Source organism: Mustela lutreola, chromosome 6 (genome assembly GCF_030435805.1).
Source record: "Mustela lutreola isolate mMusLut2 chromosome 6, mMusLut2.pri, whole genome shotgun sequence".
NCBI classification, from domain to species: Eukaryota; Metazoa; Chordata; class Mammalia; order Carnivora; family Mustelidae; genus Mustela; species Mustela lutreola.
Window position 1 is genome coordinate 40894375 of NC_081295.1, and position 17111 is coordinate 40911485.

Here is a 17111-nt window from a genome sequence, read left to right on the forward strand (position 1 = left end):
GCAGGCGGCAGCAGCCTCATGGTACAGGTACCTGTGAGTCCTCAGCAGGGCCGTGTGGTGCTGGAGGAAGAACCTGGGCTTCAGAGTTGTTTTGGTCAGGGTTCATATCTTGTCTTCTAGTCCACTCGAGCTGAATATGAATAGACTTTAGAAAATGACTATACCTCTTTGAGCCTCTCCAAGGAGCTAGAAATTGGCCCTTCTGGAGTTGTACAGAGTAAAGGAACATCTACTAACTAGTAGAGGATAGGACCTCAGTATGTATCATATTTATGGGAAATTTATCTCAGATGATTTAAATTCTTAGTATAAATTGCTGTGCATAACAACTGCTTTTTGCCTGATTGATTATAAAGCTCTAAAGAAAAAGAATAAATACTTTTTTTTTTTTTTTTAAAGATTTTATTTATTTGACAGAGAGAAATCACAAGTAGGTAGAGAGGCAGGCAGAGAGAGAGAGGAGGAAGCAGGCTCCCTGCCGAGCAGAGAGCCCGATGCGGGACTCGATCCCAGGACCCTGAGATCATGACCTGAGCCGAAGGCAGCGGCTTAACCACTGAGCCACCCAGGCGCCCCAAGAATAAATACTTTTATTTGGGTTGTTTACTATTGAAAGAGAGGTAACCCATGAGTTTTTATTTCCATGCATCTCGATTCCTTAAGTTTAAAATTTACAAAATGCTAGGGACTGTGCTAGTTATCAGAGCCTTAAAGATGAATGTCACCTAGTTCTCGTTTCCCACGAAGTCCTGGGTCTTGAGTATTAGGTTTGTTTGTTTATTTTTTATTAAAGATTTTATTTATTTATTTGACAGACAGAGATCACAAGTAGGCAGAGAGGCAGGCAGAGAGAGAGGAGGAAGCAGGCTTCCTGCTGAGCAGAGAGCCCGATGCGGCTCCATCCCAGGACCCTGAGATCATGACCTGAGCCGAAGGCAGAGGCTTAACCCACTGAGCCACCCAGGAGCCCCTTGAGTATTAGTTTCAACACGTGAATAAGCCCTTGAGATTTCAGTACTGCCCCATTTTCTCCTCAGGTGAAGTCATTTCCTGTGTGAGTGAGCTGCAGAGCCTAAAGGTGGATCCCTGGGCAGAGAAGGAAAAGCAGCGGTCAGAAGCCAAGCACATTCTCCTGCGGAAGCAGCGAGCTTTAGCAGACCTCTTTCAATACCTTGCAAAAACTGGTAAGGTTCTCGCTTGAAACCTGATGCAGAATGATGACCAACTATTAGGGAGGAAAACAACGTGGGTGATTTTGGAGAAATTTCTAGAGATAGTCGAGATGGTGGGGAACAGAAGGTGGTAGGCCAGGTTTTAAAATGCCATTCTGAGAGTTAAGTCACATATGAAATTCCTCTAATGAACCATTTGTGATTCCCAAATATTGTCACAGTTTTGTAATAAGGTTTCTCAGAAACTGTGATTCATTTTCATCACCATATGTTGTACAGCACCCACCCTTCCAGCATAGCTTGGCGAGCAACATGTCTCAAACCCTAGTGTGTGTACAGATAACTCGGGGAATCTCGTTGAGCGCAGTAGTTCTGTTTCAGTAGGTGCAGGGCGGGGCCTCATAGCCTGCTTTCTAACAAGCTTCCAGTGCTGTTCCAAGGACTTCATTTTGTGTAGCAGTGGTGGTGGGACTGGCACACGGGGGAGGGGCCCGATGGCACAGTCATTCTCTACTGAGTTTCTAAAACACGTGCTTTTTATTTCCTAGGTTTGTCATATCGCAAAGGTGTTTCCTGGGCCCGTTCAAAAAACCCTCAAGAGATGCTTCATCTTCACCCATTAGATATCCAGAGTGCATTTTCTATAGTCAGCAGCACTCAGGAGGCTGATTCTAGGTCTGTTTTTGAATTATAACTAGAACAAGTCATTTAAGCCTCCATGTCCTTATTTGCCAAAATGGGGATAGAATCCCTCTTTCCTAGTGTTGCTATACAGGTTACATGTAAAATAGTGCCTGGCTTGGGCTCTGGCATGTGGTGAGCATTCGGTAAAAGAGAATTTTTTTGCTTTTCGTCTTCCTCCCGCCCTCCTTCCCTCCCTCCCTTCCTCAGGCCCCACACCCAACATGGGGCTTGAACTCATGACTCTGAGATCAAGAGTTGCATTCTCTACCAACTGAGCCAGCCAGCACCCCCCACTTTGTTTTTGTTTGTTTGTTTAAAAAGATTATTTATTTATTTATTTACGCAAGAGAGAGGGAGAAGGAGAGTGAGAGCAGAGAGGAAGAGAGGGTTAAGCAGACTCTCTGCTGAGCAGGAAGCCCAATGTGGGACCCAGTCCCTGGACTCTGAGATCATGACCAGAGCCGAAGGCAAAAGCTTAAAAGACTGAGCCATCCAGGCACACACCTCCCCCCTTTTTTAAAGTGTCTTTTCCTTTTCTCCTGTGTTCACCTCTCCCATTATTTTTTTGTTCCTTTCATTTGATTTTCTTTTCTTTTTTAAGATGTTATTTATTTAAGAGAGGAAGAGAGAGATCCCAAGCAGAGGGGAAGGGTAGAGGGGGAAGCATGTTCCCCACTGAGCAGGGAGCCAAATGCAGGACTCCATCCCAGGACCCTCGTATCACGACCTGAATTTAAACTTGGAGGCAGAGCCGTTTCTGTGTTCTGTGTTTCCGTGTTCATTAACTGTGGCAGAGCTGGTTGTAAGCGATGACCGGCATGAGCTGGCCATGCGGACTTTGTATTTCGTTTGCTCAGTGGTCCTCTCAGTGCTTTACATTTTAATTCAACACAACACTGTAAAAAGGAGAATTTTCTTAAAGTTTTATTTATTTAAGTAATCTCTATACCCAATATGGAGCTTAGACTCGCAACCTTGAGATCAAGTGTTGCATGCTCTTTTGAGCCAGCCAGGCACCCCAAAAGTAGAAATTTTACCTAAATATTTTGGATTTCAGTTTTTCAGGAAGGTTCAGCCAACCAAGTGGGTTTACTCTCCCATGTAGTCAAAAGTTAAACTGTAGTTCCCTTCTTTCTTTTTTTTTTTTTTTTTAAGATTTTATTTATTTACTTGACAGACAGAGATCACAAGTAGGCAGAGAGGCAGAGAGAGAGAGGAGGAAGCAGGCTTCTCGCGGAACAGAGAGCCCGACGCGGGGCTCGATTCCAGGACCCTGAGATCATGACCTGAGCCGAAGGCAGAGGCTTAATCCACTGAGCCACCCAGGCGCCCCAAGCTCCCTTCTTTTGACAGGACACATGCTTGCCAGATCCCTGTGGTCTTCCTTTTCTTCTTTCACGTTGAGGTCCGCTGTCACTGGCATTTACCATTTTGTGCTTGGCTGTCCTTAATCATACTATCTTCCTAGCCCCTGTAAGCATCAGGATTTATGACCCTTAGCTTCCATTCCTAAGACAGTTATGAAGTTTTCATTAAGGAAACTATATTGACATCACAGTTTATTTCCCCACTGTGCTTCAGTGCTAAGTGTGTAATACAGCCTTTGCAGAGAGGACTGATGAGTGCCTGACTGCGACCGCACAGAAATAAATCTGTTCACACTCTTAACTTTTGGTTGTGACTAGATAATAATGGTCTCTGAGTCTTTAGGATCTGGGGTAGGAAATAGCGGTTTTAATTAAATAAATCATGCAGAGTTATTTTCCAGGCTGCTTACAGAAATCTCATCATCATGGGACGGATGCCAGAAATACTTCTTCCGCTCTCTTGCACGGCACGCCAGGCTTAGTGCAGCCTTAGCAGCTCCTGCCAAGGTAGGTGATGGAACCTCTGAGTTGCAGGGCCTGAGAAAGCTCCTATCTTGTTCCTCCAGAGCAACATTCTCCGGTCTTGGCAGTTGATCAGAGCCCATTACTGAAAGTGACTGAGCTTTCTGCAGAATATCATTAAGCTTATAGTGTAAATCAGTGTAATTTTCTGTTTAATCAGAGCATTTTGTCATAAATTCTGTTACTTATATTTGCCAATAAGACCAAATGCAGAAGAAAATTTATGTAGGAAAAGCTTCAACTTGAGAGTGTCCTCTTTAGGTCCTTTTCCCTTTGTGAATTGAGAAAAGGCCACTAATTTTGAGTGTGTTAACCCTAGTTCCTAGGTTTAACAGATCAGTGATCTGTGGAAACATAATTTGAGAAGCACTGCTCAAAAAGATGAATGTGTTGCTTTTAGACTGCAGTATATACCCAAAGCTTGTCTAAGCAAGGGGCACTTGCCCCAGGGAGTTTTGGATTAACCGGCTTTCTAGTGACACCTGCATGAGTGGTGGTGTTTGCTAGCAACACCCTTGGCATGCTTCCTTCTTCCCCTGCCAGGAGATGGGCATGAGCAATGTTGAGCGGTGCAAAGGCTTCTCGGCACATCTGATGAAGATGCTTATCCGACAGCGGCGCTCCCTGACCACACTGACGGAGCAGTGGGTCCTCCTCAGGTATCCGCTAACTAGTTAGTTGGGTCTGTGGTATGAGTTAGGAAGAATCGTGTAAGTGAGCTCTCAACTGTGAAATAATATTTGAGGCCCAGAGATGCAGGTGGAGTTTCTCTTGTCTCCTTGCCCTGCTTTTGGTGATACGCTTCTGCTCCGTGGTTCTGGCAGCGCTTGTTGGGAGAAGGGCCCCAGGGAATGAATCCGGAGCCGAATTAGACAGAAGCAGTTGCCATGGCTGAAGTGTACCTGGGTTGGGATAGAAGGGGGTTTGAGGATGACAGTCCCCCAGGCTGTGTGACAGGATTGTGTTTATGATACCGCAGCATCGGTCTCTGGGCACAGATTGTATCTGAGACTGTTTTTGTTCATTAGGCTTTTTGGGTCACAGAGCTGCAGGTTGCCGAGTGTCATATAGGGATGCTCCTCAGTGGAAATAGGTATTTTAAAGATGAGGACAGTAAGGAAAGCTGTCATGGTTTGTTGAATGGACTGTTAGCCCAAAGGTAGTATTTCTAGACTTTTTAATCATTTTGGCTACAGCTATTTTCTGCTCTACTCATAAGAGTTTATCTAACAAAGTATACTACAGTTAAAGACTTTTTTTCTTAATAATGGTTGAAATCATTGCAGTGGTGTGACTTTGTTGGGTGTGAAAAAGCTGTAAGGGTGTAGGTGATAAGCAGTGAGTTTTGACACTTGTGAAAGACTGAAGACACTTCTTTCAGTCTTCAGAAAGATGTGTTGAAGTATTTTAAAAGGGATTTTAACAGATTTCTTAACCTGGGGGATCCTTTTTTTGATTATGTGAAAAAGCTCCTTCTTTGTTCAGAAATAACTGACGTTAACTGTTTAAAAAAACCTGGTGATGCAGTTTAAGGTGCCATGTGTTTCCCCCATGGATTTCTCGGTACAGGAACCTCCTTGGCTGCATGCAGGAGATTCATGGCAGGCTGACTGGCCCACTGGTCTACCCCGTGCCCTTCCCTCCTCAGGACAGCGTGCAGCAGTGGACAGAAAGGCTGCAGCACCTGGCCATGCAGAGCCAGATCCTGCTTGAGCAGCTCTCCTGGTTCCTCCAGTGCTGCCCCAATGCAGGGCCAACTCCTGGCCAACGTGAGGCCCAAGCACAGGGTCAGCCTTCTGGAGCAGTACAGGACCTCATCCCATCAGAATTGAGTTACCCATCCCCTGTACCTCGAAATCAGCTGCCCTGTGGTTGCCGGATGCGGAAGCAGGACCAGCTTTGGCAACAGTCAACTGCGAGATTAACAGAAATGCTGAAAACCATTAAAACAGTGAAAGCTGATGTTGACAGAATCAGGCAGCAGTCTTGTGAGACTCTCTTTCATTCTTGGTGAGTGTGTTTATGTCTTTACTGTCCCTCTGTTTGCTTGGGTGCTTGCTTGGAGTTTAGTAATGGGATAAAGTGATAAAAGGGATTTTGCTTCAGTTCTCTGTTTTTCCATGGACCTTCATGATTCTTTGTGGCAAATGTGTAGCTATAAATGTTGAGATACAGTGAATTTTCCCCTGCTTACATTTTAGTGGTTGGAGGGAGGGTGTAGCCCCTTCCTCTCAACATTGTGGCATTTCTGTTGTTGCAGGAAGGATTTTGAAGTTTGCTCTTCTGGGCTGAGTTGCCTGTCCCAGATGTCAGTTCATTTGCAAGGCCTGGAGTCCTTGTTCATTATTCCAGGGATGGAGGTTGAGCAAACAGACCAAAAAATGGCATTAGTTGAGAGCCTGGAATATTTAAGAGGAGAAATCAATAAAGCCACGGATGACTTTACCACCTGGAAGACACATCTACTTGCTTTAGGCAGCCAAAGCGGTAAGGACTGTCATTAGACAAGGGAGCCAGAGCCCAGTGTAGGAGTGATGTCTTGTAGATTACATCTAGAGTATCCTAAAAATACTTTGTGTTTTTTCCAGACACATCTGTGCAGGGTTCTAAGGCAGACAGGTGTGGCTGGAACCCACAGCTCCCAGCTCTTGCTGCCCCATTTCTTTGAGGACCTTGCCTCTCCTTTGATCGTGTCACTTTATAGCACTGATATTTGGACCAAGTTGGTGTTTGTACACACTATCCTAACTAGTTTCATATTTTTTGATTCTTCCAGTAAAACCTTCAGTGAAAGATGATAAACTCTTGTAGGTTTATCTAGACGAGGAATAGGTCTTCTTCATCTTTGTGTTCAGCAGTTTGACCTGGTGGCTCACCCACAGTTGGTGCTTGACAGATGGCCGTTGGTAAAAGTAACAAATGAGGATTGTTAATGATTTCCAGAAGCACTGAAGCAAATGATTGGAGTTTTTGTTTGTTTCTCACCATGTTACTTACTAGGAAACCAGATGTTGGAGGAAGGGTTTGTGGAAGATTTTTCAGAGCAAGTGGAAACTGCCATCCGGGCCATTCTTTGTGCCATCCAGAACTTAGCAGAAAGAAACAGTAAAAAGACAGAGGAGAACACTGACCAAACAAGACCACCAGAAGAGGATGGTATGTCTGAAATCAGGCAAAAAATGTTTTTATACTTGATTTACTTTTTAAAAAATTTTTTTAATTTTTTTAAGATTTTATTTATTTATTTGACAGACAGAGATCACAGGTAGGCATAGAGGCAGAAGAGAGAAAGTAGAGGAAGCAGGCTCCCCACTGAACAGAGAGCCCTATGCGGGGCTCAATCCAGTACCCTGGGATCATGACCTGAGCTGAAGGCAGAGGCTTTAACCCACTGAGCCACCCAGGCGCCCCTTGATTTACTTTTTAAATTTATTTTTGTGGCTAGATATTTTAGGACCAGTGTTAGGAATGACTGGATGAATGGAGATGAAAGGGTTTATTTTGTGTTACTCATCATGTCTTTCTTTTCTGTGAATGAAAGAGGCACCAGGCTTTGAGAGACTGCAGTCGGGACATCTAACAAAACTCTTAGAGGATGACCTGTGGGCCGACGTGAGTGCTCTGCATGTGCAGAAGATAATTTCTGCTGTCTCTGAGCTGTTGGAGAGGCTGAAATCATATGGTGAGGATGGCACAGCAGCGAAGCACACGGTAACCAATGGTTCTTTATAAGCTTCTTGCTGTCTAGAGCGGTCCGACCAAAGGCAGGGTGGGTTTCGCTTTGCTCCATGTGGGTGGTCCCAGAGCAGACCTTTGTGGCAAAAATCACTAAGAATTTGACTTTTTTATGCATGTAAACATCACTGACAAGCTGAAAAGCTTAGGACTTGCTAGCTAAGGGCTATAGTAGGAAGATGCATAGATATAAAAAATGCCAGCCGTCCAGAGTATCTGTTGTCTTAGAATTCTTTCATACCCAAACGCACAGTTCTGGGTACTTGATGTTAATGTGGGTGCTGCTACTTCAACTAAGGCTGAATGGCCACACCCTGCAAATACCATTCCCTTCACAACAGGCCAGCAGAGGGCAGTTGCTGTGTCCATAATAGTCCAGAGGAACAACTTACTTTGTAGGACATTGTAAGTTTGTAGCATTGCCTCCTGTGCTAGCTTTGATTCCGAATAGAATTCATTTATAAACATTTTTAAAAACAAAAACAAAAAACCTTGTTAACTAAATTAAGCTTAAGTGACAGAATTTAAAGTGTACTTTTGTGAGGTTTTGTGTGAACAAGGAAGAAATACCAGAGAGCAGAGGGGTGTGTGTGTGTGTGTGTGTGTGTGTGTGTGTGTAAGATAAGATATACATAAATCTTACCTTTAGGGGTATTTAGTACATTCATGGTGTTGTGCAACGATTGTTGCTGTCCGGTTGCAGAACATCTGTATTACCCCAGAGAGAACCCAGTACCCATTACGTGGTGTGAGCAGGCCTTGTGATCTTTCGCCCGCAGTTCTTCAGCCAGTCCTGCTGCTTGTTGGTGCGTCTAGTGCCCATGCTGTCTAGATACTCAGACCTCGTCCTCTTCTTCCTGACCATGTCTTTGGCGACTCACCGTAGCACTGCAAAACTGCTCTCTGTGCTTGCCCAGGTCTTCACAGAGCTCGCCCAGGAGGTAAGGACTGTTCATTGTGGAGCATGCTCAGGCAGCCAGTACCAAATACTCCAGCCCATTAGTGCGGGGTTTCCCAGGCTTTTTAAATTTTTTAAATTTTTTTACTAACATAAGATGTATTATTAGCCCCAGGTGTACAGGTTTATGAATCGCCAGGTTTACACACTTCACAGCACTCACCATAGCACATACCTTCTACTAGTTTTTCTGTTCATTTTTGTCCCACATGCTAGTAGCTGGTTTTCCTTTGCAAACTATTCTCCAACATAAAACACTGCTTTCTTAACCTTCACATGTTTCTTTGTCTCATCTTGTTCTTGACTCTTGACCCCACGCCATTCCACGTGCCTTGGCAGAAAATGCTAGATGTGGCACATATACCAAGAGTGACAGTTTTACCTCAAGAGTTGAGAGGGAGGCATTTTTTTTATATTAAAAATAACATTTTACTTGTGCATCACACCAAATTTTCTTCGATTTTTCAAGTAAAAATGAAATCTCCCACTGTGTCATCTGCTTCTAGTTACTGTACCTCCAGGATTATAAGTCTTCTATCCCTCCTCTCTTTCTTCTCAGGCTTACTAATTTGAGAAGTAAATAAAGAAGGATGAAATCCCTTTGGGATTTAGATACTGAGAGGTTCTACCCTTGCTCAGTGACTTGTTCCTAAATATTATTCTAGTATATAATTCATTCAGATTTTTGTCTTGCTAAATGAAATTACTACACACCAGAGAGCCTCTATGAACTCAAAACCTTACATGTTAAATCTGATGTCAAGCTTTGAACCTGCATAATAACTGTTACCAGCAAGAAAGAAAAGAATATCAAAGGTCTACTGGATGTATTTCCATCAGATTGAAAATGCTGAGCTAGAGAAAAGCTAAAACAATTTTTTTTTCTGTCTTTTATTGCTTTTATACCTAGTTGTTCACTCTTATTTTCAAGGGATTTTGCCTGCCCAAAGAATTCATGGAAGATTCAGCAGGAGAGGGAGCAACTGAGTTCCATGACTATGAAGGAGGTGGAATTGGGGAAGGCGAGGGCATGAAAGATGTGAGTGACCAGATAGAAAATGAAGAACAGGTACGTTTTCACATGCCTGAAGCATGGATACAGTTTACAGAAACTCACTCCCTTCTTCCTTTCTTTTCAAAATTTTCAAATTTTTTTTTCTTGCTAGTTTAATGGTTTTCAAACTGTGATTCATGGAGCCCTAAGAATACAAAAGCTTAATACAAATAAAAAGCCAAAGACTACAGAAAGGAACATTGCAGCTCAGTCATTAGTTATGGCTATAATTCAAGAGGGAAATGACTTAAAAGTTTTTATTTTAAATGGGGAGATCTTTGCTGATGATTTTTCTAAAGTAATTTTGGTAGTGGCTCATTTAAGGGTAAACAAATTGACTATTTTAGGTAACAGGTGCATTAAATAATAATGCCAGTGTTTACTACTAACATGTTTTATTATATGTCTTTAAGACCTGTTGAAAAATTTTAATCTATATCCTCTTTTGGTTGGAATCAAAAATGTTTTTGAAACAGATGCTTTGGGCTAAGATTGTTGTGTTCCTTTTTTAAATGCCTGTCTCATTTATGAATGTTGTTTTTTGTTTGTTTGTTTTTTACATACTATTATTAGTCATTTAGATTTATCAACTGTGACTTGAAGAAATAAGAGATAATGGAGTTTCTTTTTAGCCCCTATATTCTAAGTGTCTAAAGCAGACCATAAGTTTTTATTTAAGGTATGGTTATAGCTATTACAAATAAAGGGACCAACCACTTTCAATTTTTCATCCTTTGAAGGGAAAACTGGAAAGAATAACCAAGAGAGTTATGCTAGTGTTGATGTGGTAGAGCTCTGTTTAATACACATGCATATTTTTGGTTAAATTTCTCAAATTTAACTTCGTCAACAGTACTTTCCTCATGGAAAAAAATTAAAGCAAAAAAATTATAAACTTAATAGAAAAGTGCAATCCAAATCACAAAACATTAAATGGAATAAAAGCTATCAGAACAATTTGCAGTATCTAATCAATTTTAATTGTGTGTATTCTTTAACCTAAGAATTCCATATTTTCTGATAGAAATGCAAATAAGGGTCAAAGATAAATGGGTGTAGGAAAGGGTGTTTTTTTTGTACAAGGATTTTCCCTGTAGCGTTATTTGTAACTGTGAAAAGATCCAAATATTTATCAGGAAGAAATTGTATAAATTATGATACCATCTATGCAGAACAGTGCTGTAAGTTAATTAGACAGAATGAGATAGGTTTCCATGTTGATACATTTAAATTTATCTGGGACATTTTTTAATTTTAAAAAAGAAAAGCGGGGGTGCCTGGCTGGCTTAGTCAGTAGAGCATACAACCCTTGACCTTGGGGTCATGAGTTTGAGCTCCACATTGGGTGTAGAAATTAATTGGAAAGTCTTAAAAAAAAAAGAAAGAAAGAAAGAAAAGAAAAGCAGATTGTAAAAACCCTTTTTTAAACAAAAAAGGATCATTGTTTCATAAAATGTTGGGAGACAGCTATTGCTACAGATCATCTAGGTGTATTCATGGATAAACATATGGACCAGAAAGTCACTGAGGCTAATTTCTTTGGGAGTTTTGGAGCATGGTGGTGCTGGGGAAACTTACTTTTTCTCTTTTGCTTAGATTCTTGTAATAGGATTTTATTATGTTTTTATTTTTAAAATCCAGCCGTAATAAGACAGTCATGAATCTTCTGCCCCAAATATCACCTAGAGTATATAGGAATATATAGTTTAAGGAAAGGTGAACAAAATTACATTCAGTTACTATGTATGAGAGACCAAAGTGATAAAAATATTAAAGATGTGGACAATATAATAAGATTGAATTTTTTTGTCCTCCTTCTTAAGAATTCATTCCTTTTTTTAAAGAATGAATATTCTTTTAAATATGTGGGTTTTTTGTTTTTAAACAATTCACATGGAGAAACCTTTAACAAAATCCTATATTCTCTAATTCCAGTACAGTAAAACTGGAAATTACAGACATATTAAAGCAAACCAGAAATTATTGTGTGTGTGGTTATCCCTGTTGCTTCTCCTTTTTTCTCTCCCCAGAGATAACTTTATGCTGTTAATGTTGGCATTTAAATATTTATATTCTATTTAGAGTCGAATAAACATGAGCGAAGTGACAGTGTTTTTTTTCTATAATGCTTTTTGATATAGGCAGAAGATACATTTCAGAAAGGTCAAGAAAAGGATAAAGAGGATCCTGACTCAAAATCAGACATTAAGGGCGAGGATAATGCCATTGAGATGTCAGAAGACTTTGAAGGGAAAATGCATGATGGGGAGCTTGAAGAACAAGGTTTGCGATTACCTGTCCTTTCATTCTCGTTTGTAAGAAATATTTTATATAGGAAATTCCATGTTCCCAATAAGGAGCCTGTTATAATCTTCTGGAACAAGTTTATTACTCTCATAACTGCAGATGAAAACAGCAGCATATGCACTTTTCACCCCTGTGTCCACTGAGGCAGAAGTCTATGGTCAGTTTTGGAGATTCTTCTGAGTGAACTGAGACATTGACTGGTATTTTGGCTGCCTCATGTGCTCAATGCAGTTAGTCCCCTTCAGGGAAGCCTGAAAGAGCAAGGAGAGATATCCCTAGTAGAGCTTGGCTCTCAGCTCAAAAGTAAATTGGTCAGGGTAGTATCTTAAAAAAAACTTACCAAAATAGTAGACATTTGTTATAGGTGATTTGGAACAAGAGTACAGGTGTGAAATAGATAGCCCTTAGGCTTACCACCCAAACCACTTAATAAATTTTAGTTTATTTTTTTCCATATCTTGCATACACACACACACACACGCACGCACGCACCTATGAACATTCCCCTCTCATTACAAATTGTTTGAGAATGTGATTTCTTACGTGACATCATCACCTGTCATGTTTGTTCCATAATTGTTATTGCCCTAAATTTCTGTCTAGAGCTTAATTTGAGATATTCTCTGTTACTGTAAGCAAAGATCTTACAGAAATGAAAGTTGACTGTAGAGTAGAAAAGTACACATTTCCTAAGCGGAATAAGAATCTAATCTTTGACACAGCAGACACTGAGCAAAAACAATGGCAAGAAAATTCTGATTGAGTTAGCCACATGATGTTAAATGTTGGATAAAAGAGAATTGTATAGTGTGTTGGAGATGGGGAGGAACCTTGGAAATCCTATAGTTTAACTTTTTCATTTCACAGATAAGAAACCAAAACCCAGTGAAGTTACTGAGTCCCATAACGAATATTCCCCGCAGCACCAGAAGTAGATACCCTGACAGCTATCCCCCCACCCTTCTGTTTGCTAATATCACACATTACAGACTTCTTTTTTCCTTCAAATCATTTGTAAAACACAGTAGGACTACTTCAGCAGATCTAAAGACATCTGCCTGAACAGTGTAGAAACACAATCTCAGGTGGAGTATTTGCTGGGTAGTGGGTCCATGCCTCTTCGGCATACACAGACCTCTCAGTTTGGGGATTTGCTTCACTAAGCTCAGTGCCTTCCCTTTCAGAAGATGATGGGAAATCAGACAGTGAGGGCGGAGACCTGGATAAACAGATGGGTGATCTGAATGGCGAGGAAGCTGACAAACTAGATGAGCGGCTTTGGGGTGATGATGATGAGGAGGAAGACGAGGAGGAAGAAGACAGTAAAACTGAAGAAACAGGACCAGGAATGGATGAGGTAATTAAAAGACTCCCCCCCGTCCTCTAGTCCCCAGGTTGAGACGAGGCATCCTTCCCACCAGCTACCACTCCCTGTAACTTACTGCTCTTCCTTTTCTGTGTTTGTTTTGCTTCTTTCTTTCATCCCTTTTTTCTCGTTTTTTCCTCTTCCATCTTTCGTACTTGATTGTATTCAGAGCCGGAAGAACGGTCTAATGTGGGCCTTCCCATGTGTTACAGAAAGGAAGTTAAGAAGACTCAGTGCAAATGCGCTGATTCTACTGTTGACCACTGAACTTCTCCCAACTGTTTGCTTAGGAGACATCCGGGGCTGGGTGGGACTCTACAGCAGCACAGGGTGGCCCACCACACTGTTTACACACTGGCCGTCAGTGCTGCCATCTGGGCCAAGTCAGACTGCTCTCGACTCATGAAGGGTGTTGGCCCATGAAGGACACTCTGTCAGCTAGATACTACCATGGGATTGGCCCAACAGGCAGAAATTTTACATGCCTAAGAGTTACTTTAGGTAGAATCAACCTATGTGAAAGCAGTTTCTTTTTTTTTTTTTAAAGATTTTATTTATTTATTTGACAAAGAGAGATCACAAGTAGATGGAGAGGCAGGCAGAGAGAGAGAGAGAGAGAGGAGAAAGCAGGCTCCCTGCTGAGCAGAGAGCCGATGTGGGACTCAATCCCAGGACCCTGAGATCATGACCTGAGCCGAAGGCAGCGAGCGGCTTAACCCACTGAGCCACCCAGAAGCCCCATGAAAGCAGTTTCTTGATTGAGAATAATGATTCTGTGTTTTTTCTTCCTTTGACATTTAGGAAGATTGTGGACTTGTTGCCAAAGATGACAACTTGGATTCTGGGAAGTCAAACAGAGATAAAAACCAAGATAAGAAGGAAGAAAGGGAAGAATCAGAAGTTGCTGATGATGGACAAGGCCAGGACAAAATTAATGAACAAGTAGATGAGGTGATGAGGATTTGAAACCCATCTTCCCCTGATTCTGGGCCAGGGCTGTTAATACCACACAGCTCCTGGGGAGAGTCAAGACATTTTTTCCTCTTCATCAGCTGTTTTCCCATTGCTTCATAAAAGAACATGTAACAAAGTCAGCAGGACATAAACTATCTAACTAGTTTGTTTGCGAGTGAGGTGGTTTTCATGCTGTTTGGGCTTATGCTGGAGTTTGGCTAAACTCTGTGATTCTTTTCCATATATCTCCTCATTACCTTTAGTTTCCTTTATGAAATTAAGTAACACAGTATCTCTTATTGGTGGAGATCCTGCACAGAAAGTGGAGTTTGAAATTCCAGCATGAAAATTCTGGAAGCATTAGTAAAATTCTAAAGTGGGGGGGAAATTTTAGAGAAGAGCCTTTGTATTCTTTTAGCATAACTGCTTAGAGCTAATTATATGCAAATGCTCCTTTTTAAAAATGGGTTTGTTTGTTTGTTTGTTTGTTTGTTTCGTGTTCTCTTCATTGTCCACAGAGGGAATATGATGAGAATGAGGTAGACCCTTACCATGGCAATCAGGAGAAACTGCCAGAACCTGAAGCCTTGGACCTTCCAGATGACATGAACCTAGACAGTGAAGATAAGAATGGCAGTGAGGACACAGATCATGAAGAAGGAGGTGTGTCTTTCAAAACCTAAGAGACCAGTTGGAATTCACTGAAAATGAGCAGTAATCAATTTCTTCATGCCATATCATGGCCAGGTTATAAATCATGTCTGGTCAACTCAATTCCAGTTTGAGAAAATTGTTTACTTTGTCTCTGTAGTGTTTCTCACCTGAGTTAGGCTTAAAGGGTAAGCTGAGTAGAATTAACATAAACCAACAGGTTTTTGCCAGTAATGGCCTCTCCTGTCCTCTATTTTAGCAGTACGGTACCTGGGTGGTGCTTCCTCCCACAAAGCTTCGTTTCCCCACAGCCATCTCGATGCCCCGTCTCGTGGGTTGATGTGAACACTGCAGTCTGGGTATACGTAGGCCTCTTACGGAGTCTAGTTTTAGCTTTCTTAGGGAAATGATTGTTTCAGTATTGATTGCTATGCTTGTGTTGTGTATTTAGTTTGAAATATGAAGCCATTGTTAAGATGAATGAAATTGAATAATCAAGAGAAATCACATGGCGCTTGATAGTAATCTGTCACCCACTGTTCCGTTTGGGTGACTTCCCTAGGGAGAGCTCCCTGGTATTGGAAACATTGTAGAGAAAACACCCACTTGGGCGGGGTGCCCAACATGAGGCTCGATCCCAGGATCCTGGGATCATGACCCGAGCCATAGGCAGACACTTAACGAACCGAGCCACTCAGGTGCCCCTAGGAGTGTTCTTTTAATAAATAAAACTTTTCCAGATAGGATTTTTCCATTAAATATATGTCGTATTTTCTGTGTATGATAAAGAAGGATGTCTATCAATGTTTCCCAAGGATAATATAATTTCCTGTCTTTGGTCTAAAATATTCCTATATTGTTGTGCTGGCTTTTAGGATTTTTTAGGGGATTACTTGGAATTTTTTAGTAATATGCACCATCCAGATAGTTGCATATACATTACAGTTTAGAGCAGGGGTGGGCATACTTTTTCTGTAAAGGTCAGATAAATACATCATAATTTATAGGCCATAAGCTACGACAGGGATTGCAAAAACTCCATTCTGCTTTTGTAGTAGTGTGAAAGCAGCCTAGGCAATACAGGGTGGGTGGGCTAAACATATATATAGGTAAGCAAATAGATGTGACTGTATTCCAGTAAAACTTTATTTACAGAGGCATGTCAGCCAGATTTGGCCCTGGGGGCCATAGTGTCCCAATTCCTGGTTCAAGACTAATAACAAAACTTGTATAACTCGATCCCATGTTAAATCCCGTTGAATTCTGTGTTTCTACTTTTTATTGTATCTATCTAGAAGAAAATCCTTTGGAAATTGAAGAAAAGCCAATGGATACCGAAGAAATAGGTCATGAAGCTGAGGAAGTAAAGGAAGAGATCGAGGCTGACCACAGTGAAGGTCAGGGTCAACATGAGCCTGAGGAAGACCCCAGTGAAGAGGAGAAGCAAGAGGGGGAGGAAGAGATGGACACAGGAGCTGAAGACCAAGACAAAGATACTGCTGAACACCCTGAAGAAAACTCGGAGGATGGGCGGCAGTCTCTGGAGGACGAGGACAAGGAAGCCAATGAGGGCAGCGCAGAGGATGGCATTCCTGTGGATCAAGGTCTCCAGCCCCAGGTATTGTGGAGTGTCTGGTTTGTCTGACGTTAACATAGGGGGAGGAGGAGAGGTTAGTTACTTCGTTCCCATCAGACTCTTTTAGGATACTTCTCTAGCACCAGGTGGCGCTGCTGAGCAGCACTAAGTTTCTGTTCATCCCCTTTCTGCCTGACACCCTCCCTGCAAGCCGGGCACCTGCTTATTACAGGACCCTCCCCGCCACCTCCGCCCATCCCGCTGCCTTATATTCCTCCCTCAGAGCATTTTAATGTGGTGTTTGCTTACCCTGCAGGAAGAAGAAGAAGGCGGGGAGAACTCTGACCCAGACGAGCAGTTGCCAGAGGCCACGGAGAGGAAGGAGCATGACTCCTGCGGGCAGACTGGGTTGGAGAGTGTGCAGAGCGCACAGGCTGTCGAGCTGGCTGGGGCCGCGCCTGAGAAGGAGCAGGGAAAGGAGGTGATAGTCCCTCGCTGCCTCCGCCAGCTGTCTCTGGGAGGGTCTCTTTTCCCTGGGTGAAATCTCCATCTAGTTAGCAGTCGACATCTAAAAAGATCTTTCATTCCCTGGGAAAATGATCAGATACCTACTTTTATTTGCCTCTCAGAACAAACCCTGGAATGTTGGCTCTACGCTGTACTTAAGTATTGTGCTTAAAGAGAAGAAGCTGTTAGACTGGTAGTTCTTCATGGGAGAATCAGGTTCATGTTAATTTTCAGAAAGCTCCCAAGTAAAGATAGGTT

The 17111-nt window shown here is 42.0% G+C and overlaps 1 protein-coding gene across 2 annotated transcripts in view; it reads left to right on the top strand.

Annotated features, from left to right (window-relative positions):
• MDN1 (midasin AAA ATPase 1) overlaps positions 1-17111 on the top strand; it is a 172411-nt gene that overhangs the window by 141412 nt on the left and 13888 nt on the right. The window contains exons 75-90 of one of the 2 annotated variants that reach the window (XM_059177084.1): positions 1038-1184; positions 1721-1847; positions 3625-3730; positions 4289-4404; positions 5315-5755; positions 6006-6232; positions 6746-6901; positions 7287-7456; positions 8260-8421; positions 9370-9507; positions 11634-11775; positions 12984-13156; positions 13967-14116; positions 14638-14782; positions 16066-16388; positions 16663-16827. In XM_059177084.1, the coding sequence (XP_059033067.1) occupies positions 1038-1184; positions 1721-1847; positions 3625-3730; positions 4289-4404; positions 5315-5755; positions 6006-6232; positions 6746-6901; positions 7287-7456; positions 8260-8421; positions 9370-9507; positions 11634-11775; positions 12984-13156; positions 13967-14116; positions 14638-14782; positions 16066-16388; positions 16663-16827 (2888 nt within the window). The remainder of the gene's footprint in view (positions 1-1037; positions 1185-1720; positions 1848-3624; positions 3731-4288; positions 4405-5314; positions 5756-6005; positions 6233-6745; positions 6902-7286; positions 7457-8259; positions 8422-9369; positions 9508-11633; positions 11776-12983; positions 13157-13966; positions 14117-14637; positions 14783-16065; positions 16389-16662; positions 16828-17111) is intronic. The other variant, XM_059177085.1, reaches the window with a different exon arrangement.